The sequence below is a fragment of the Protopterus annectens genome, chromosome 2.part0 (genome assembly GCF_019279795.1).
Source record: "Protopterus annectens isolate FY-2018-M chromosome 2.part0, PAN1.0, whole genome shotgun sequence".
Taxonomy (NCBI): domain Eukaryota; kingdom Metazoa; phylum Chordata; order Ceratodontiformes; family Protopteridae; genus Protopterus; species Protopterus annectens.
The window spans coordinates 1,334,908,114-1,334,931,843 of NC_056728.1; the positions used below are offsets into that span (position 1 = coordinate 1,334,908,114).

Genomic DNA, 23,730 nt, shown 5'->3' on the forward strand with positions numbered 1-23,730 from the left:
CTGGAATTCATTAATTCCAATGCCCTGGACCAGCTTGTTCTTTCCCCCATTAGAGGTAGCAACATCCTTGGCCTGATAATTACTAGCATGGGTGACCATTGCTCTACACCAACAGTCAACTCCTCCCTGGTTAGATCCGACCACATACTAATCACCTTGGAAATCCACATCCCTCGTCTGTCCGTCCCCCCCCCGCAAAGGTAACCACCATGAAAAACTTCTCCAAAGCTAACTTTGGGCTCCTAAAAACAGTGGTGGCTAACTTCACTGCACCCATGCAAATGGAGAATAGTTGCATGACTGCCGAATCATACACCAATGCATTGTACGAACACGTTCACAAATGCATGGATCTTGCCATGCCCAATAGAACCAAGATGCTCTCCTCCAAAAAAGGAAGCCAATCTGGTGGTCCCCTGCCATAAACAAACTCTACAACAGAAGGAAGAAACTGATGCGGAGTAAGGTGAAGTCCCAAGACTGGAAAAACTCCCTTATTAGCCTCAAGAAAAAGTTGAGGTCCCTCATCAAATCCTGTAAAGCTAGCTATGAAAACAGAATTGTAGCAGATAGTAAAGACAACCACAAGGCCTTCTATAGTTATATGAAGAATCTCCATGGTAATACCCAGATTTGCTCTGAGCTACTGCACAATGGTACCTCCTATACCGAGCCTACAGATATTGGCAATATATTGGGTGACAGATTCAGTGCCAACTTTACCCCCCCCAAAGGACCAGTCACAATACTAGTACATTGCCAGGCACCCAGTATTACTGCTGCACAGGTTAAAACAGCACTGTCCAAGGCCAAGAATACAGCTTCTATGGGACCTGATAATATCCCTGGCTATGTTCTACATGAACTGCAGAGTGAACTGGCACCTCACCTGTGTGCCCTGTTCAATCACAGCCTCACCTCAGGCTTTGTCCCTGCCGAATGGTGCACTGCTACAGTCACCCTCTCCACAGAGGAGGAGTGACTACAGACCCTGGGAACCATCGCTCCATTAGCCTGATGAGTCTGATATGTAAAGCTATGGAACACATCCTCATGGACCTAATAAGCAAGGATATAGGGAAGCTCCAAACTCTGGATCTCAAACAGTTTGGTTTTGTGAAGGATAGATCATGCCTGCTCAACTTGGTCAACTTCTTTGAGTCAGTCACCAGAGCTGTGGATGAAGGCAAAGTGGTTCATACAGCCTACCTTGATCTGGCCAAGGCCTTTGATACCATTCCCCACTCAGGAATCATAGAAAAACTCATTAAGCTAAGCATCAACCCCTATATCACTAGGTGGGTTGCAAACTGGCTCACAGGCAGAAACCACAGTGTGAAAGTAGCTGATTCCAAGTCAGGATGCTGACTGGTCACGAGTGGAGTCCCACAGGGTTCGGTCCTGGGTCCTCTCCTGTTTGGTATCTACTTCTCTGAAGTCCAGGCCAACACAAAGGGACTCTGGCTGACAAGGTTCACAGCCGATTGCAAGTTGGGAGCTATTATTAACTCCCCAAGTGATGGTGACATCCTACAGAAAGGCCTCACTGAGACCAACGACTGGTGTCAGAACCATGGCCTTAAGCACAATGCCAAAAAATGTGTCATCATCCCCTTTGAGAAAAACTCAGTTCCCATAATTACCACATCAGTGGTAGTCCACTGAACACAGAAGGCATTATAAAAGATCTGGGAACACAGGTTGACAGCAACTTCTCTTTTGACCACCACATTGCCACTGTGGTCAGAAAGTCCTTCTATGTGGCACATCTCATAACTAAGGGTTTTGCATCCAGGAAGAAAGAGGTTATTGTCTCCCTCTACTCTTCCCTCATTAGGCCAGTCATTGAGTACAATGCTGCATTTGGCACCTGCAATAACTGGAGAGGCCGCAAAAGTACCTCACAAAGAGGATCCTAGGCCTTAAACATTTGTCCTATATGGACAGACTTAAAAAACTTCAACTATTCTCTGTCTCATATTGCCTACCTAGAGGCAATCTCTGCTTGACTTACAAAGCCATGTCTGACCCAGCTCTGTTAGAAATGCTACATCTAAAGAAATCCCAGTCCCTCCACACCATATGCTTCAGAGACCTCAACCTCATTACCACAATCAACAGAACATGCTGGAGGGACAGGTTCATAACCCAGAGACTGCCCATGCTATGGAATAGACTTCCCATACATGTCAAGCAGAGCAACTCACTGGCCCTTTTGAAGACAAGTCTTGATGAGTGGATGGAAAATAGAAAATTCACCCCAGGGATCACTCCAGTGGCTTTATTTGACAGAGGCACTGGGAACTAAGGTTGGGTGGCACGATGCCAGGGTAATCCTATGGGCAAGGCTTGTAAAGGCTCCAGGGCCATTAGCCTAGTACACACTGATGAACATATGTCACTGGAGCTGCCTATGCTGAATATGTTTATATTGTTTGTTAGGTAACTCTGGTCCATTTGCCTAAGATGTCTCCAACATACCAGAAGATTTATTCGGTCAATAAATTTTAAATAAATTCATGCATTGTAAAAAGCTGATTACTTTTTTTTTAAAATTCATCTCTCATAAAATGCAGCCATTCTTTTTGTAAAGTGTTATAGAAGAAGATTAACAAAAATAGTACGGAACAAAACAAGAACAGAGAATATACATGAAAGACATCTACGAATAATTCTGTCTAGTGCATATCTGACAGAAACTACTTTCACTCCACAGAAGCTCAGTAAAAAGTCCAAATGAAAGTTAATAATGTTCTATTTGCCATTCAATATGTGTGATGATATATTACACTCTTTAATAAAAATACACGATAATTTATTATTATTATATTTTAAGACAGATGTCATAATAACAAAAATGCTAGAAAAATAAATGTTCAAATTAAAATGTCATTTGGAGTGTTGGTATCCATCATTACTGCACCTAATGTATAGATCTTAATATAATCTGCCACATTTCCTTTTTAGGCTACTGCAGACCTCTTAAAATATGTTTCAGAGAAAGCCAACCAAATATACTCCGCATAGTGATAAAATCTATTAATTAGAGGCACCAAAACCTGGTTGAAGAGCCTTATCAAGCAGTAATAGAGTGTAGCTTACAATGATCTTGTTTTATACATTGCATAAAAGCTTCCAGGTCCTCAGAAGTGCTCTGAAGTTCATGACTAATGTACAGACTATGCACTGGCCATATTTGATCAACTGCAATAATAGGGAAAGGGCTCTCAAGAAGCCATTTGCATTACAGTCATTAAGAACAAAAATTATTGATTTTTTCAACTCAGGCACAGTCTAGATATGCTTTGTTTACAGAGAGTTTTCTTCTAATTAGTTTTACAAAGTTAACCCTGAAATAATTATTGCATATTACCAAGACAATTTTACAGATAATGAGTTTACAGCACAAGCACAAAATATTACAGCTATTCTGAGAACTAATCAAGCAAATAAAGGTTTCAGTTTTATACAGTTATTCACTGACTTTCCTATACATTCTCAGGGGAAACTTTAACACAGCTAAAAGATGGGTAATAAACATATACTTGTCTTGTTTTGTTCCTTGGCACAACAATGCAGTGTGTCAAGGAAGACAAGGCATATTGCTAGTTGTAAGGGTATGTTATAGGATGTCTATAAATAATTTAAACATGACACAGCTTCAGATGTTAAGCTAAAGATTAACCCCACCAGGATTTTTACCTAGGGTTTCCTCTTGATATTAAATGACCAGATGTGTGATAGAAAGGCATAAAGTTTTGGAACAAAAAACTGATTTTGAAATCTATAATCCACGTTAGGAATATTATACTACACGAAAGTACCACTAGCTAAGAATAAACATATCAATACTGAGACTGTACATCTTTGCTCTTTTGTGATAATTGTTTTTGTCAATATTAAAGCTTAACAAAAAGGCAGAGTATGTGCAGTCTACTCTGCACATTACTGTCTGCAGCTGATGAGCTGCTACGGCAAGCCAGCATACAGTTTACTGCCTTATATTGTTTTCTAAGACAGCCTACCTCATACCATCTGAACTTCTACCACTCTGTTGGCTCAACTACATTCTCTGAAGGATGATTGATTATCTACATGTTGTATGTAAATTTGTAACAAAAAAGTTTTTCTTATAATGTCTTTCTCTTACTCCTCTCATATTTCTAAAACTGTAGTACCTTGTTTGTATACATATTTTTCTGACAGCTGCTTTCCTATACTTTGATAAGCCACATAAGAATATTGTGTCTTCCTCTTTCTTTTTTCCCTCATGGTTATAAATGTTTAATTTCTTTTACCAGACTTACGGTGCAGTTCCTGCGCCACTTAATGTCCTCTGGACAGTGTCACCCTGCCTATGCATTTGCAAATTTGAGGACCACAAAGTGCACACAATATTACTAAGAGGGCACTATGAATTGTTGATATAAAAGAATAATAACAGCATTCTTTCTACTAATTATGGCCTTCACTTTGAAGTTCCAAATCCACCCAAGCATTATGTCTGACCCCTATAATTATTTCCAGCCTGTAAATCAGCAAATATAATCTTCATGGGGATACTATAACATAACACAAACATTAAAGTTTTCAAAGAAAAAAAATAAGGCAAATGTCTTGAGAAAATGGTTACTCATCCAGCTTTGTGGCATAAATGGATAAAGCCTGATGATGCTGCAGGTGGCCTGAGTTCATTTAGTAGCTCTAGCCTCTGGTGGAGGTAGTCAGGGATGATGACAGTGATTGGCTATTTCCAGCTCACCCATACTGGGCAGCCACTTGGGAGAAACTCCGTGAGCGAACTAAGTATTTCACTCCTTAGAGAACAGGCCTGGGAGCCCATGCTGCCCATCACCCATGAGATGAGGTCTCCCTAGACAGGAGCAGCTGTGAAGAGCAGAAAAATACTGATAGCAAGGGGTTAGGTTACCCTGCAGGACCTGCACGCTGGGCCACTCAATATTAACTTACTGCCACCTCTGGGAAACGGATGGATAGATAGGGATTCCTGGACATGAAGGAATGGACCATAAGGGTCTCACCTAGCTGGGGAAGGCCCATCTCCCATCCCTGTGGAACAAATAGGCTAACTGGGTGTCACAGTGGAGTCATCATGCTATGTCTTGCATGGAGAGAAAAATGGAACAGACAATGGTAACTTTAAATGGTATTAGTCATACAACCAAATTTGATAAAACAAGTTAATTACATGTGCCATGGAGTTAACTGGCTTAGCATGAAGTAGAACTGCATGCTATCAGTCACATGTATTCAAAAGAACTTCAGAAAAAAAGGCAAACATATATGATGCAGGTCGTTTGTAGAATCACCAGTGTGCCATAGTTAAAGTCTGTACAAGGTAGAACCATGCAGTACTGTTCAGCATAAAACACGTACTCGCTTCATCAAGAAAACTACACTGACAGCAAAAAGTGAACATATCAAATAATTATACTGTTAGATGTCAGACACAAGTGTTTTACCTATCCCCTCAAAACAAAAACCCTGGTTCTAACTGAAGTCGTCTGTGTTTATGAGGTAAACCTTCTGACCCCTGAAGAGAAAGATAATCAAATCTGTAGTGTTGTGTACATCTTGTGTGGATTCTTTAAACATTTATATAACAGTAAATAAATACGTGTCTCAGTGGTCATTTATAATTATTTATAAACTTTCACCTGTAAAGTCACATGGCTTACCGTGAAACTTCACCAGACCAAAGAAGTGACAAAAATAAAGTCCATGGGCACATATTTCCTTTTACCTTATAACTAATAAATCCATATAGTAATGTGTTAAAGTTTCAGGGCAGAAAGCAAATTAATTCCAAATACAACTACCAATATTTAGTTTCATATTTTCAGGAAATGTAGTCAGCATTTTACATTACTCTAGCTTAAAAGGTATGTCTAAAAATGAAAACATTTCACAGGCATAGGCTCACAAAGGGGCCAATCTTCTAAATTCAGAGCTGTGTTTTTGGTACTAGTATACTAAACGCCATACATTTCATATAAGAAAATAAGGTTTAGAGATTTTCTGCTTGAAGCCAAAACTTCTGCCTTCATGTCAAACAGCACCTTTTTAGTTTTAACTAATAAGCCTATTTTTTTTTTACTGTAGAAAGTTTCTCTGTTGTAGTTTTGTCAGTATATGGAAAAGAAAGAAAACACGTTCTGAAAATTTTTAGCTTTATGGTAAATGCATTTCTTTTAGAGTTTAAATAAAGGATATGTATTGCCTTCAGATCTGTAATAACTTTTAGTCCTTTCCATCAAAAATATGCTGTAGCACGTAGCACCCCTTTCATGGCATCCATCTATAGTCTGAGACCATGCATCAGTTTAATTTCACACACTCTGATAGGTTACACAGGAATAGTGTAGTACATGGCATTTTGTTGACAGTTGAAATGATGAGCATCTCTACACATAATCATGAATTGTTCATACTTGAGTTCTCTGCGTTTTGTTACAGATGCCGTTTGGAACTGTCTCTGAGGTCAGGTGATTTGCAGTAGAGAAAAAGTTTTTTTCATAATTTTCCATTTTCTCTGAGTTTGCATGATCACTGAGTATATATTTAGAGATCAGGGATAAGGAGATAAAGTCTCAGTGCTGGAGGTGCAGGGGACACAGACCTCCTACAAAAATGTTTAATGAGGTCTGTGTAATGTCGTGAACTAGACTTATTATGTTTGCATTGAGTGGTTCAGATATTTCATTTGCAGTGCTTTGAGTGTCATTTAAATGATACAGGGTCTAGTTTAAGTGAAACTTACTATCTGATATAAATCTGATGACCACGTCTGGTAGATTAATATTTTTTTTTCTCTTGAAATCAATGTAGATTTTAATATAGTGCCACTTTTACAATTTATTGGCTGAAATAAATAAAATTATTCCCTATGGAGCAGGGCTGTTACTCATTGTGAGAGCATACCAAAAGCCTACGTGATGCTTAACAACTGTCACACGGCTGGATAAGGTCTTACAGGAAGTCTTATCCATGGTGTAGACACAGTGCTCAGAGTGCATGCAGCACCCATGAAAAGACTCCCACGGCCTGCATGCAATTCAGAAACACTGTGACAACTGCATATGGGTTGCTGCCGTCTACATATGTTATGAAACCACACCTGTATGCATGTAGTTGGTGCCCTGAATTTAAGTGCCCTGATTCCCTTCCTCATTGATGTGTAGCTCAGCATGAAAAGATAAGCAACAAGATTAGTGCATACATTAAAAATAAAAAGAAAAAAAAAACTCTTCTGGACAAAAAGAAAAATCATACCAGTGCTGAAGTTCACTGTGATGCAGAAAAACATGCTATACACTCCCCCCCACCCCCCATGATGCTACTGGGGTATCAGAATCTCATTCATGGTAATATAGTGACACTGGTAATGCCATGACCAATGAATGTAAAAGTATTATAAGTCACTGTGTGGCATGACAGTGGAGTGGAATCAAGTAATGAGTAATGTATGACACATGCCTCATACTTTACTTAGTAATTCTTTTCTGATGCACTGTTGTACGACACAGTGATTCAGTCTGTGGCACTACAGCACATAATACACTGTTTACTATATGCACAAGTGAGCAATTCAAAGTCATTGCCATTTGTTTATGCACCACCTATCATTACTGCAGCCCTTGCCTGTGTATCATGGTAACGACAGTTGGAGCAATAAATATAATATACTGAATGCATTTATGCAACTGCACACTAGGTTTATGCATACCCAGACCCATATTCTTTTACTAGATGCACAATGAATAATTAGCATCTTCCAAGCCTGCAAATGCTAAGATATGGAAAGAGACTGGGTATTAGACAATATATTGTTGCAGTGGTATGTTAACATACCCGTAATTTATTCAAGTAACCCAGCTCATCAGATTAAATGTTCTTTTTATTACAAGCTTATATTATTCAGTTCACATCTTGTTATACTGAGAGCACGTACATAACAAGCCATTAGTGCAAAGCATGCTATGTAACATATTATACACACAGATTACAAAGATCATAACTGGAAATCACATCCAAAAGTAACTCGATTAGTTGTTTCCAGCTGAAAAATTGTGTAGGCTCTTTGTCTTCAAAGAAAAAAAAGACAATCATAGTGTACAATGTTAATTGTTGGGCAAATATAAACTCAGAGTCTAGTAAAGGCTGTTTAAGAGTTTGTAGTTATTTAAATTATCACTGTATACAGTAAAATCACACCAATTATCTAGTAGTCTTTAAATAATTTTAAAGTCTCACTTGTCTTAATATCAGTAAGTAAAATGTTCCACAATCTTCTACCTCAATGATGGAAAAATTAGTTGCGAATTGAAGTGCTCATTTGCAGAGGAGTCACAAATATTGCTTCTAGTGCAACAATTGATTAGTGGAAGTAATATCTAGAGAAGACACTATTATATCATTCCTAAGACATTTAAGTATCAGGATAATATCACCACTCAGTAACCTGTACTAGATAGAAACCATAACAGATGAAGTATTTCCCTACTGTTGAGCTGTTTAACTGTGGAGATCTGTGTGCTGGTCTCTGAACCTTCTCAGTTTTTTAATCTGACACAGACTGTATACACAAAAGGGTCCACAATATTGTATTATTGGTCTAACTACAGATTTATGTAGTAGTACTTCTAGGACTGTTCTTCTTCCTGTAATTGAAGCATGTTCCTAACTGCACAATTTTGTTAATTGTATACTTTGTGTTTTTTATAAACAAAAACCTGAGTCCACCAGTAGCCCAGAAATAAACATACTTTTGTTAAATTTTCCTTTCCTTCTATAAGTCCTTACCTAATGATCTGATAAGCATGGGATCATAAAACTACTAATAATAGCCATTCTGGTCAGTAGTAATTATTTTTTCTGTTCATAGATAAAAACTATTCAAATAATTTAGCTGTCAGTTTTATGTTGCTGAGGTGAATTAGCAAAGGGCTGATTCTGCTTTACACCCATATTGTCTCAAGTTTCTTCTGAATTTATTTGTAAAATAGAGTGTGCAGTCATAAATGTGTTGACAGGTGGCTACTGCTACAATATGACATTTGCAGCACATGTATGAATCTATAGCTGAACTTTTTCCTTGGGCTCATATCTTTCAAGCAGGGCTGGATCCAGTAAAAGGTGACCTAGCCAGCTATCTAGGGCCTGGTGCTGGCTGGGGGGCCTGGCCTTGCCATAAAATACATAAAATCCTTCCTTCCTTTCCTTCCTCACTGCTGTTTCATGGAACTGAAGCCTTCATCAGTTCTACACACAACTTCATCTCACTCACTCATTCGTTCACTCACTCAATCGCTGGCTTGGATTTGGAACCAATGAGCAAGATGTTTTGTAGCTAAGACTGGAAGTGTGGTCATTTTACTCTTATATATTGCAGCAATCTTTTAAACATCTTGTCTTTTTGCTGTCTTTAAACACTACCAACGGGGAACATTTCTTGAAACTGCAGCAGCAAGGGAACATAAGTGTGTGTGTGTGTGTGTGTGTGTGTGTGTGTGTGTGTGTGTGTGTGTGTGTCTGTGTATCTGTTTATATACAGGTAGCAGTACAATTAATCCTCTACCCAAAATGCCAACCTGCTCTTCTCCAATTTTGCAGAACATCTCTGATTTAGCTTCATATGTGTGTCCTATCCTTGAGCAAGTTCCTTAACCAGACAGTGCTTTGGGGCAACTGGATATTTGGGTTAAGCTCTTCAAAGTCCCTGGATTACTAGTCAGTTATGGTAAACAGGAAGTAAACTGACTGTAGTAAACAGGCGCATTATCATCTAAGCCATGTCCTTTGGATGTGACTGTTTTCCATCTGCTGAATGTTGACTGTGTTTATTATTTAGATGTGTATACATCTGACAATGAAGTCTTTTTAATTGTGAATATATTTTTTAATTTGGCTTGTTTCTTGTTGGCTCACATTTGTGAAATAGGTTCACAGGTTCATAGGTTAGTACTAGGCTAACTACCCTTGCAAGCCCTTTTAAGACTAGCCAATGATCCCCTGTGAGATTCAAACCCTGTACCTTGTGTTTGTAAAGCAAACACCTTAACCATTAGGCCACCCTCCCACCAAATGTTCTATGTTTGGGCTACAACAGGTTGTCTAGCACTTAGTGCTGATAAGTAAGGCCATGAGCTGTTAAACACCTATTCCTGTAGTACAAGGCTTGTTTTCCTCACCTTTAATTTGTCTTCTTTATGATTCTCGCAAACTTACTACACCAGACGCTACTTTTCAGCTGTCCCTAAAATGGGATACTTGTGTTCAGTGGGCTGCCCAAGATTGTTAATAAATGAGTTACATATTTGTCTTTTGAATTCCTGCAGCTTCACATAGACACTAACTACTACTTCACTATATGCTATACGAGTATGAATCCCAGCATGCCTCTTGTAGTTTGATGGGTTGCCAGATGCATTTTCTCTAAACGTGAGTTGTAAGGGAAGAGAGGTTTACTATTTCTCCTTCTACATCAACTTTCTATATGAAAGAGTTTTGCTCTGTGTAGAAAATGGCTCAGTATTTTTCTGTAAAATTTGGAATAAAGGTAATATATGAGATCCAAATCTCTGCGATGTTGGGTCTTTCGGCTTTTCCCGGTTAGGGGTTGCCACAGTGGAACTCCGGTCTGCTAATGATTGGTAGTTGATTTTTACGTGCCGAGTTACCAGCCCTGACGCACAACCTTTATCAAAGGTATGCCCATTCACGCAGAAGACGCTCTAGCAAAGAATCGAACTGGACAGCGTCTTACTGTGAGGTGACAATGCTACTGCAGCACCACCACCGCGATCCAAATCTCTGCGATAATTCTAAAAAAATAAAGAAGAACATAGGATGAACACTGACAGGTTTGAACAGCATTTAGGATGAACACTGACAGGTTTGAACAGTATTTATGGTAACAGATAAGTAACGAGATATTGATATGGCTGGGGAGTCCTGATTCATTACCTTCCACAAGGCCCCATTTGGAGGTGCATGCTGCAACTGTTAAGCATTATCAGCCATTCAAGTAGGTCAGACCTGTACTGAGTGATGTCAACTATTTTTGATGCTAGAGAAGACATAGGGAGGTCGAAAATTATATGTAGGTGTCCTGCAAGCATGCAACCCCCCCCCCCCCCAAAAAAACAGTATGATGTATGAAGTAATATTTCTGATTTCGTTATAATGTGTGTGATGTGTAGGTTGTTGAAGAAAATCTGCTGCAGCATTTGTATTGCCTTCACTTGTTTTGCTTTATTCATTGCTCTAAAAATTTAATGCATTAATACGTCAGGATTATGTGGGACAGTTTAAACATGTTACTTTGTTCTAGTCTAAACGTGTTGAATTTTTGTAATATATATTTTTGCAGTGTCTACTTAAACTCCTCCAGCAATTGCAAATATGTCATATAGTCTGCATTATTTGGAGTGATGATCAGAAAAGTCTGATAATCATTAATTAGGTAATCATTGTTGTATATTACAGTGATATACTCTTCACTACACGATTGGCTTGGAAAGGATTTCTGCATTTAGTTAAAAGCCCTGACTTGTTAATAAGCAAGGTGCAGGGTTTGAAATGTTCCGCCTTCATTTACCCTCTGTATTACATAGAGGAAGTTATGTGCTTTGTAGCAACTGGGGATTCGAATGTATGAATACACTTTTAATTTTGCTTGATTTTTGCAGGTACACAGTTGTGTGAAATTCACTTGGTTGTGCTACAGCAGTCTGTCCAGTACTTACTTCAGATAAGTAAGGCTAACAGCTGTTAACGAGCTGCTTCTGTAGTGCATGGTTTGATTCCACCAGCCTTTGACTGTCTGCTTTGGACTCTAACTCACTTCACCAAACAGTGCTCCCTGGCTGCCCTCAGAAGAGTCACTTGCATCCAGTAGGCTGTCAATAGTTCTTAGCAAATGCATTACACATTTGTATTTTGAATTCCTGCACCCTTCACATAAACCATAATAACTGCTTTACTATATGCTATTTGATTATGAATCCCATCATGCCTCTTGTAGTCTAATGGGTTGCCAGATATACTTTCAATAAATGTGAGTTTCAGGAAAAGTTTCGGGGCAAGAAAAGTTTACTGTTGCTGATGCTAAGTTTCTTTTCAATGTGAGACTGCATTGTTTTGTTTAGCAAATGTCTTGTAATTTTTGCTATAAAATATTAAATAAAAGCTTTAAATTAACTACAAATATTTGATTATTGTAAAGTTAAAAAAGAAACTAGTATACACACTGACTGGTTTGAACATTTTTACTTGTTATTTGTGAGAGAAAAATCAAGTAATGGTAGCATGGTTGTGGCAGGGGGTCCGGTCCATTACCTTGCCTATGGCTCCATTTGACAATGATTCAGCTCTGCTTTAAAGTGTCTCATGTTTTCCCTTTACCTAGCAATGTATCTAGTCTCTCCCTACAGATTAGCTGCGTAATGGCATTCTGACCTAACATAAACTGCCCTAGAAGTGTTAGCAGAGGCTGAAGTGAATTTCTTGAGGGATCTTTTATCTTGGTGGTAGAGATGCAAATTCTCATCTATCTACCTCTCTCTCTCTCTCTCTATACATATATATATATATACACACACATATATATATATATATATATATATATATATATATATATATATATATAGCTATCATCTAGGAGATTACCATGTCATGCCTTAAACAGCAGTCTGGATTGGAGGCACATGATGTTTATTACAAAAATGGCTACAAGAAAATTATCTTTCTTTCCAGCTCAAAATGGTATAATGAAAATTCACAGGTTAAAGGCATCCTAATTAAAATGAAAAAAGTAAGTGCAAACAAAACATTTATTAATTCTGCATTTTGGAGGCCTGTTTTCAAAGACAAATATCAAATCCAGGTATTTGGCACCATTGGTTTTAAAATGTAAAGATGTCATGTTAGCTCACAAATAACTAGTTCTTCAAAAAGCAAGATGAACAAAGAAAAGATACTGACTCACTTTTCAAGGTGGACATTTTTTTGGAAGCAACTCCCGCACTTCCCTTATACAAAGCGCTGTACTCACTACAGCCTCAAACATAATACAATCAACTCTGTAACTAATACACCATGGCGAAAAAACAAATCCTGGAAACATCACTCTCCTTTGAATAATAAGAATGTTGGCTGAATGCAGTCAGGTGAGCATTTCACCATCATACACAAAGTGGTCTTTCCAAACTGATGTTGTAAACTTGAAACAAAAGCTGAAATAGCTACATCTATTGGAGGTAAAAACTCTGCCATAGGCATGTCATCAAAGATGTTATTTTGGGTAAAAGGAAGAAATGTAATGGCTCTTCTACTTGAAATTATGGTTTGCATTGCAAAAGAGGATGAGTGGCTTAAATAATGTAGCAATTATATGCAGAATAATATCTCAGAATGAAACACTTCCAGTCGCAAAAAAAAAAATAAAATAGAAAAAAAAACTACAGATGGTGCAATATCGTGAGCTGTGACAACCCTACAAAAATATAATTAACCTGGAGTTCCAATCTGTCACTTCATTCTTTGCAGGTTTTACTGATAATGCTTGCAAAATGAATAACATTTTGGTGAAGATAAGTTTAGAAGTGAGATGTATTGTTTCACTAGGTTGACTGGATGAAGCCCACTAATGCTCTAAAAGTTGGCTAAGTTGTCTTTATTGTTTAGCATTAAGCTGTCAAAGCTGATGTAAGTCCAGTGTAAGGGTTAGGCCTAAGTCTGATATCAATTCAGTTTTCCTTTGGAAAAGATACCAAAGTCTCAGCACTTGGGAGGTCCAAAAACCTATGCATTCAAAATCCTTGACTTAGTTTGACTAAGTAATCAGAAAGCTGTACAGACATTTCAGTTAAATACCAGATCAGGACAAGGATTCTTCTTATATTACAAATATAAGAATAATGTCATCTGCAAAAAGGGAGAGTCCATACTTTGTGCATACAGGTCTGTCTACAGTATAAATGTTAAAGAGTGACTTAAATGCTGGACTAGATGCTCACTAGCCAATTAAGCAAGAATGGGGACATCCTTGAGAACTGCCCAATGCAGACAATGCAGGGTCCATTCTTAATTCTAGTGGTGGAATCCTGGCAGATCACATTGAAAATATTAGGAAGTTTGCAGTGAGCTAAGATTTGAACAAGTGGATTGTCTTAGGACTTTTCTGCCTCTATACTTACATTAAGGCTAGGAGACATTTTAGTTTATTTTGTCAATAATATAATAGTGGACATCTCAATTTTATCCTGTGCTTGTCTACTAGTAATAAAGCAGGACACTGACATGGGAACTTTGAGATTTTTTTGCCCACAAGTAGAAATATAGCTTATAATTTTGATTTAATAGCATTTAGGATGCTGAAATAATACGTTGTGTTCCCTGACTGATGTAGGCCATCAGTGCATTCTAGTGTTTCTTGAGGGAACAAGTAGCACTGAGAACCTTTCTTGGCAGGCTTTTACACTTTCTAGAAACAAACTCATGTACATACTATTAGGCAGACCATTTGATTCAAGCGAATTCTGAGTTTTCAAATTTAGGTCAATGAAGAAAGGTGTTAACTGGCGAATGTGTCCTTTATGCCACTGAATAAGACGTGTTAAAATAGTTTAATAAGTTGTCTTTGCACAGGAATTAAATTTATTGAATATTCGAGTTGTGCAGCAATGAATATAATTCTAGTAAGGTAATCTCTGATGGTTGCTAGGATTTTCTTCATGGAAAATCCATGTTTTCATACTTCAAAGTTAAAGATAAGATTCAATTTTGTCTGAGTGTTTAGACTTCTTGTGAGGTACTATAGCCTTTGAGTTTCTCACCTATTAAGATTGTACTTTTTTAAATCCTTCTACAACAGTAACTAATTTTCAGTGTTAATGAAGTACTGTAAGAGAAGTAAATAAGGTAGCTAGATGTTTGATGAAGTATGTGATTCAGATCTACAGGTAATGAAAAGAAAATGAGAGAAGCCCAAGATCACGGGTGACAATTAAAATAAATGTATACACCTGCCACCTGCATGTATGCTATCAAAACAGCTTTTGGTCCAGTCCTCCAACACAGTTTTAAACTATAACAGATGTCCTCTCTAAACGAAAACAGAATGTAAGTAAAATGTCCTAGGCAGACCACCTCAAGCACGTATCCCTGTATTCTGTATCCTACAGGCTGTTGAGGGGAGATCTATGCCTGGCATACAGGGCATTGTCAGACCCCACTCTGATGGACCTCCTGTATATTCACAAAACAAACAGTACCAGAATTACCCATTCTAAAGACTTAAACCTTGCCTATGATATAAATAAAACCTGCTGGAGAGAAAAGCATATATCCTAGAGACTACCCCATCTCTCGAACAGGCTCCCCCCATCCATGTAAAGCAGAGTTCCTCCCTAACCCAATTCAAGTGTAACTTGGACAACTGGACAGGGAACAGGAAATTCATCCCTGCTTTGGCACCTATGTCTCTATTGGACAGCAACCTCTAAATGGTTCACCTCCCAGGTCCCTGCTTGTAAAGATTTCATCTAACAAGCCCCTGCTTACACTTATCAAGGGTACCAGAACTTGTCAGACATTTGGGATGCATGGCTAAGCCTAAAAAGGCCCTCGTGGTCATTAGACTAGTAAACATCAATGAACCTATGAATAGCTCAAAACTTTAATCATTTCAGTAAAATCAACTACTGACTCAACATAAAGCCTTCAAGGTTATCAAAATTTATAAAAACACACAGACAAATTATAATGCTCCTCAGCTCTGGCATAGCAAGTCAAATGCTGAAAACAATTAAATATAATTATTGATACCAGAACATGTAATACCATGTACTGCCTTATATTTCCACTTTAATCATTTAATTAGATGTTTTACTTTTGAAAGTTTTGCCTATAGTTTCTTAAGACTTTTACTTTGTATCTTTCACATACCTTTATAATTCTGTCTTTTGCTCATCTTATGTGATTGTTAAATCGTTTGCATCTGTCTTCCTGCTTACATAACTTGTAATTGACAAGACATTTTAAGGAATACATTCAAACACTATGTTAAGTAATGTATACTGTCTGCTAAATCTTGGGACAGTATTTACAGTCAGTTATGCAAATCAGTTAAGGATGTTGGGGGCATGAACGCATGAGCACAGCTGAGCTGCAATTCTTAGGGGCAATTTACACCAATTCACTGTGACCCTGAATGTATTTATACAAATGGGCAAATAATGCGATGGAAATGAGGAGGGATGTAAATCTGCATATGCTAATGAAGTTTATTTTGTACCATTTGCAATTCAGAGTTAATTTTTCCCACTTTTCTGTGCTGGTTGCAGATGCACTATAAAAACACGAGCATCACCAAATGTATTAGAATTTCAGTCAGCAAAAATGCTATCTCCTTTGGTGAGCTTTGCTATTTCTGGCTCAGAGTTGCTTGTCTTGGCTGGGCTGAAACTGATTGCACTGAGCAGTGCTTGCCCTCCAAGAAGACAAAAATCTAAACAAAGATTACTCATTACAACTTTGATAATTAGGAAATCCTTGATAGGTTTACAGTGGACTGGGACATTATAAGTGTCTTACTGGGGATGTTTGACCCCATAAGGGCACAGGAGGAATTTGTGGACTTCCTATTTCTGTGGACATCAAAGTATGTATAGCCCTCACTATACTTGGTATGGGGAACTCCCGGAGACAGAATGAGGACTCGTTGGGGATTTCACAGGCTTCTGTCTTGAGGACACTGAAGCAGTTCCTGGATGTACTCTTGGCACATGTGAACCAGTACGTATATTGCCTGGTGCCACCTCAGGACCAAGTCTGTGGGTGCCTTTTATGGGCTGGCACATTTCCCTGAAGAACTTGGTGGGATAGATTGCACCCATGTTGCAATTAGGGCACTTCATCATACACACGGTGAGTAGTACCACAATAGGAAGCACTACCACTCCATCAATTTCCAAGCAGTGTGTAATGACTGGGGGTGGATCACTAACATGTCTGCCCAGCACCCTGGCAGTGCACATTATTCTGGCACACTAGCTCACACTACTACCTCTTCCTGCAAGGTAAGGTGCCCAGTGGTCACCTAGCTGGTAAGTTGAATTTCTTTCTTTCTTTTTTATTTAAATAGTTACTCATGTTGGGAAGGTCCGACTTGGAAAGAAGCCAATTTTCAGCGGTGCCCCAGAGAGAAATTCTCCAGATGCATGTCTTTGAAACATATAATGTCTATTTTCCTGTTTTGTCTTGCTCCCCCCTCTCTTTCTATTTTCTTAAGCAGATGCTGGATATCCACTGGGGCCATGGCTCATGACTGTAGTGAGAAATCCTTCTGGAGCTGTGGAGGAGATATATAACTCATCCTTGTCTGAGACCCGTACTGTCATTAAGAGTGTGTTTGGCCTACTAAAGAGTCTGTGGGTGCCCTTCAGTATGACCCAGCTACTGCATGTAGGATGTTCACTGGCTGCTGCATTCTACATAATGTGATCATGTACCAGTCTGTTGTGAAGTGACCCATGCTGTTACTGCAGCTCCCAGTTCTAGTACCACTTTGACTAATGATGACCACCAAGCAGCAGTAGTAAATGACCCCATGTGGCAGGCTCATTCATGACTTGCGGCTGTGCAGGTTAAGAGGCAGCATCTAGTCCAGAACTGTAGACCTGAACATTCAGGTCTGTGTTTCCTTTTTTGTAAAAAAATACATAGAGTATAACTGTTGTGTGCAGTAATATTTGTGGGCTATGCTGTGTGGTGCATGGTCTGCTGTCACTACTCATCTGACATTCTCTTTCATCTTAAAATAGTTTTGTATTATTACCTGTTTACCTGATTGCTCACTGATTCTTGTTCAGTGCTTCTGAAAAGCATCAAGTCAATAAATAAATCAAAGGTTTTCCCTTGCTGTACTGAATAACTTTTGCTTTAATTATTTATTCACTATGCAAAAGAAAGAAATACTGGCAACAATGAAACATTCAGTTATATATGCCATTTCTGCTTACTGTATTGTGTTGTACTGTACTTCAGATTGTTTTTTAGTATCATGCAAAATAAATTCTGACTTCAGAAACTGTCATCATTTGTGCAGTGATGAGGGTGTAATGGCAGCAGTTAAGTTTACATGGCAGGATGCTTACTTTAATGTGTAATTTCCTTATAATGTGTTGGTCCTGAAAATGCTTGCTCATTACTGTTGTAATGCTTTACGTGACTGTCACCATAAGGAACATTAATCCATGTATTATTGATTTTTGTTCAGTGTTCATTCATGTACTTAAAAGATGTACACAGAATTCCCTCCACCCCACAATCCCTTTCCAATTAAACAGAAAGTTCTGTAAATGATTCTTATTTACAGTATGGTGTAACTAAAAGCTGTGAAGGGAATAACTGAACATATATGCAGACACTCTCCTACCTCCAACAAAACCTTATTCCAACTAAACAGAAAGATTTGTCAATTAATGTAATTCACAATAGTTCCAGATCAAATGAGTAATACACATCTCCTATTGATAGGCCTGGTGTAGATGCAACTGATATGGAGGATTGGCTACCATGAGAACTGTAAGGTGAGTTAGTCCGATGCTGTGAAATACTGGAGGAAGGTGATCCTACTGCCACTGACCTGACACTGCTGCATGACTCTGACCTGGAACATGAGGTTCTCCTATGTGTAGATGACTGTTGGCATGGCCTGTGTGAAATGTGTTGTGATTCTTCACTGTGACTATTGACATTACTGACTTGAGAAGCAGTGGTAATATCATGTGATCCCCGCCACATGACTGGACAGTACCCTGTCCCCTGCCCTCATAAGACTGAGTCCAGCTTGATACTGGAATGTCCTAACTAGTGTAAAAATGGAGGTGGCTACTGATGCTTGGTGTGCCACCATGCTACACATCAGTGTGATCATGGCATTATCCCTACTCAGTGCCATTGCCAAGTAGGTTCATAGGTTGGAAATCATCATGCACACCCTGTAGTACTTTGACCATTTCTAGCTGATTCTCTTTTGCAGTGTTCTGAACCCTACCAATGTCACAGCACATTTCTTGTTGGGCAGCCAAGGCTTTACATGTTTCTGGGGGTAGCTGGAAATAATTCCTGCATCTGACACCCCTTTGTAATGGGGTTACTGTGGACAATGTGGCCTCAGAATGTCAACCATCATCCTCAAAGTGTTCTTCTGTGTGTGAAGACACTGGTGTAGAGGTGCAGGGTTGTTCCTGCTGTACAAGTATTAGTGGAATGTCAGCTTGTGTTTGACTGTGTTTCAGTGTCACTTTCTGTATAGTTACTAAATGTTTTGAAGGGAGAGAACCTGGCATTAAACTTGGGGACGGCCTGTCACTTCCTTCAGGCTGCCTCATAAATATAACTATGTCATCATCATCATCATTAGCAGCTGCATCACCCATTCTACTGCTGACATCATCCATATTTATTGGTACTGCTACACTGTCTGTATCTGATGCTGAGTCTGTAAAGTATTACCAAATATTAATAACAATGCAACAGAATATAGTACAGTATAATTACAAGGGGGTGAGTGGGACACTTACCGTGCACACTACCTTCATTTTCATTATTTGCTGATGTGCGGGACTCACCTAATAATAACAAATTGTTATACGTTTAATTACAACAGTCTTTGTCACCATTAAATTTCCACTATAAAAGGTGTACATTTTAAACCAACTTTCAGTAGCTCATGAATCTAAATGCTGCTGCAGACACTGGTCAGATGGAACACTGTCCACACTACCTCTAATTATTCTTGTTGCACGGAACACTGTCCACACTACCTCTAATTATTCCTGTTGCATCACAGTCATCCTCACGGATCATCTGGTGTTAACCTAATCAGATTCGGAGCCCTCCCTCATAGTGGTCCTGGAAATGGCATTCTGCTTGGCCTTGCTTCTAGCATGTTCTACTATATCATTTGTCCTTTTCTTGCACTGTGCCAGTTATCTGTTTCTGCCTCCAACTACATTTATTTCAACATCTACTTGACCCCATGCTTTGCTCTTCTCAGTTTGTCTGGACCCCTTTTATCAAAAATAATTTTCCCACGTATTTGAAGTGCTGCCATGACGACGATTTTCCTCATGGCTAAAGTTATGTCTGTGCTTTGATCCTTTATTCTCCATCAGTACAAGAGAAAGAAGAAAAGAAAAGGGAGGAAAAAAGGGCTACAGTCACGACACTTGTGACAGTGCTGTTTGGATGACATCAGCTGTTGAAGTAGAAACCACTGGCCAGCTATTCCTGCTAACCACAGTGAGGTATTACCTCAATAAATATGCAAACAGCAATGTTATCTAAACAACACAACTGCAGTTTTATTCACTTGCACAAAAAAAAAAAAAAAAATCCAACCTGCACTACTATCTGCCATTGTCATGTATTTTTCCCCTCACTGTAATGAACAGAACATCACATTTATCACACAAGTCTATTCCTGTCCTTTGCGAAGGATATGAAAATTTCTCGAGTGCGATAGCATTTTTACCTTGTATGCACAATCACTACATTGCACGTCTTTGACGATCATTTCCTAAAATTATTAATGTACTAGACATATCTTGAGAGGCAACTTCAAAATGTCCAAAGTTAACAGTTATGCAATGATGTGAATATATGTACAGTACACATCGAAATATATTGCAGGTGACCTTTACATTAATATTAAAGTAATTCGTAAACTGTTACTAAATAATTAATATTTTATCAAGTTTTCCTTACTCTGAAATGGCTGTGGAATCCCAAGACATTTGCCACCTACCTCGGCTATTTGCTAATTAATATGGTGGTGCTCAACCTAATGATGCAAATTCAGGCCAATTTACATGTGTGTGTTATGTAAATTAGACTAATTAATATGCATGTCTATAAATTGTAGTGTTACGCAAATCTGTTCTGGGGTATACTGCCATATTCTGACATTACACCGATTGTGAACATGCGTCCTACAGTACATGAATGTATTTCAAAAAGACAGGGACGTGCTGCAGACATTTGCAAACCCTGCAGCAATACCAAATTGTCTGCAGAGGTGTGCTGTTTTCCCTAAACTAGCCAAAATAAAATATAGTTGTAAAATTCAAAATGGAATCATCTGAATGTCAGGTTGAAAGCCATCTGAAGGTTAATTCCTCCCCATCTAATATTGTTTGTCACACCCTAACAACTGATAAATATCATAAAGCCACAAAAATAATTGCTGACATCTCTGTTGACATTTATGTACACCCACCTTACAAAAAATCCACTGCAATGCATAGCACATATTGCTCTTAGGGTATAAAAAAATCTCCTTTTATCAATAAGCATTAATAATGACCGTTACAATCCATACATTTAAAATTAATTTATGACATGAAAAGGACAGGTAAGTGTTTTCCTTTAAGAAAAATCAGTATGTGACAAAGCAGTTTTGCTTTCAGCAAACTTGTGAATAGTATCAATACCTACTCCACTGGGCAAGCTAGAAAAAAGGGTCTGGTCAAGTGATGTCACATCCAACAGGAAGTGGATCTAACCCTGCTTAATATATCCCTCACCATGCTTTCCTTATTCTGGTTCAGCACCTGTGAATGCACAAGGGTCTGAAAAAGAGATCTCAGTCATGCTCTACCTTTTGCATGATCCACACCTGGAGAAGCTCCAGACATGCATGCATCACAGTATTTGTAAAAAATGGATATCTATCAGGAGTTGGGTGACCACCTGTCAACCCTGACAGGTATAACCCACTCCTTTCAGCAGTGCCATCACAGGTATGACAATTTGCAAAAGCGCAGTGCTGATCATCTGGTTGAGTGGGTTGACCAGGTTATGGCGAGAAGGCCAGAGTTTTATTGTAATTAGAATTTGTTCTTAATTAATGTATACCTATGTATATACGTACACATATACAGTACATTAAAAATAAAAAAGGTGGTTAAAACAATTGCATAACTGGCACCAGACCTGTGTGCCCTGTTCAATCACAGCCTCACCTTAGGCTTTGTCCCTACAGAATGGAGCACTGCTACAGTCATCCCTGTCCATAAAGGGGGAGTGATTACAGATCCTGGGAATTATCGCCACATTAGCCTGATGAGTCTGATATGTAAGGCTATGGAGCGCATCATCATGGACCACATTAACAAGGATATAGGGACTCTCCAAACTCTGGATCCCACGCAATTTGGTTTTGTGGAGGGTAGATCATGCCTGCTCCACCTGGTTGACTTCTTTGAGTCAGTCACCAGAGCTGTGGATGAGGGCAAGGCAGTTCATACAGCCTACCTCAATCTGGCCAAGGCCTTTGATACAATTCCCTACTTAGGAATTATTGATAGACTCACCAAACTAGACATCAACCCCTATATCACTAGGTGGGTTGCAAACTGGCTCACAGATAGAGCCCACAGTGTGAAAGTTAGAACCCACAGTGTGAAAGTAGCAGACTCCAAGTCAGACTGCTGACCAGTCACGAGTGGAGTCCCACAGGGATCATTTCTGGGTCCTCTCCAGTTTGGAATCTAGTTCTCAGAAGTCCAGGCCAACACAGAGGAACTCTGGCTGACCAAGTTCACTGACAATTGCAAGCTATGAGCCATTGTTAACTCCCCAAGTGATGTAGACATCCTCCTCACTGAGACCAATGACTGGTGTCAAAACCATGGCCTTAAGTTTAATGCCAAAAAATGCGTCGTCATTCCCTTTGGGAAAAACTCAGTTCCCACTAATTATCACATTGATGGGAGCCCACTGAACACTGAAGGTGTTATAAGAGATCTGGGGACATAGGCTGAGAGCAACCACTTCTTCGACCACCACATTGCCACTGTGGTCAGAAAGTCCTTCTGTGTGGCACATCTCATTACCAAGGGTTTTGCATCCAGGAAGAAAGAGGTCATCATCTCTCTCTCTACTCCTCCCTCATTAGACCAATCATTGAGTATAATGCCCCATTTGGCATGTACCTCACTAAACACCTGAACAGCTGGAAAGGCCACAAAAGTACCTCACGAAGAGGATCCTGGGCCTTAAACACATGCCCTACATGGACAGACTCACAAAACTCCAGCTTTTCTCTGTCTCGTATCATCTATTAAGAGGCAATCTGTGCTTGACTTACAAAGCCATGTCTGACCCAGCCCTGTTAGAAATGTTACACCTAAAGAAATCCCAATCTCTCCACAACACACGCTCCAGGGACCTCAACCCCATTATCACACTCAACAGAACATGTTGGAGGGACAGGTTCATAACCCGCAACTGCCCATGCTCTGGAATAGACTTCCCATACATGTCAAGCAGAGCACCTCACTCACCCTTTTCAAGAGAAATCTTGATGAGTGGATGGGAAACAGAAAGTTCACTCTGGGGATCACTCCAGTGGCTGTATTTGATAGAGGCACTGGGAACTAAAGTCGGGTGGCACTATGCCAGGGTAATCCTATGGGCTAGGCTTGTAAAGGCTCCAAGGCCACTGGCCTAGTACACACCTATGAACCTATAACTACAAGTATTTGCAGACACAGATATCTGTACCTGAAAATATTAAGTTGTACTTATATTATGAAATGCATAAAAACTGAGTGGCATATCTGTTATTAGACATTCATCTTCTGAAGAAAGAGAAAAAGTAGTAATATGTTAATAGGTTACAATAATAAATAGAAACAT

General features: G+C 39.0%; 1 protein-coding gene across 3 annotated transcripts in view; it reads right to left on the bottom strand.

Moving 5' to 3' along the window:
• Positions 1 to 23,730, bottom strand: part of LOC122793475 (myosin VIIA and Rab interacting protein) — a 2,819,605-nt gene that overhangs the window by 186,359 nt on the left and 2,609,516 nt on the right. For 2 of the 3 annotated variants that reach the window (XM_044061523.1, XM_044061521.1), the window contains one exon: positions 19,611 to 19,658. The exons of the other annotated variant lie outside the window; for it this stretch is intronic. In XM_044061523.1, the coding sequence (XP_043917458.1) occupies positions 19,611 to 19,658 (48 nt within the window). The remainder of the gene's footprint in view (positions 1 to 19,610; positions 19,659 to 23,730) is intronic. 3 annotated transcript variants of the gene reach the window in all.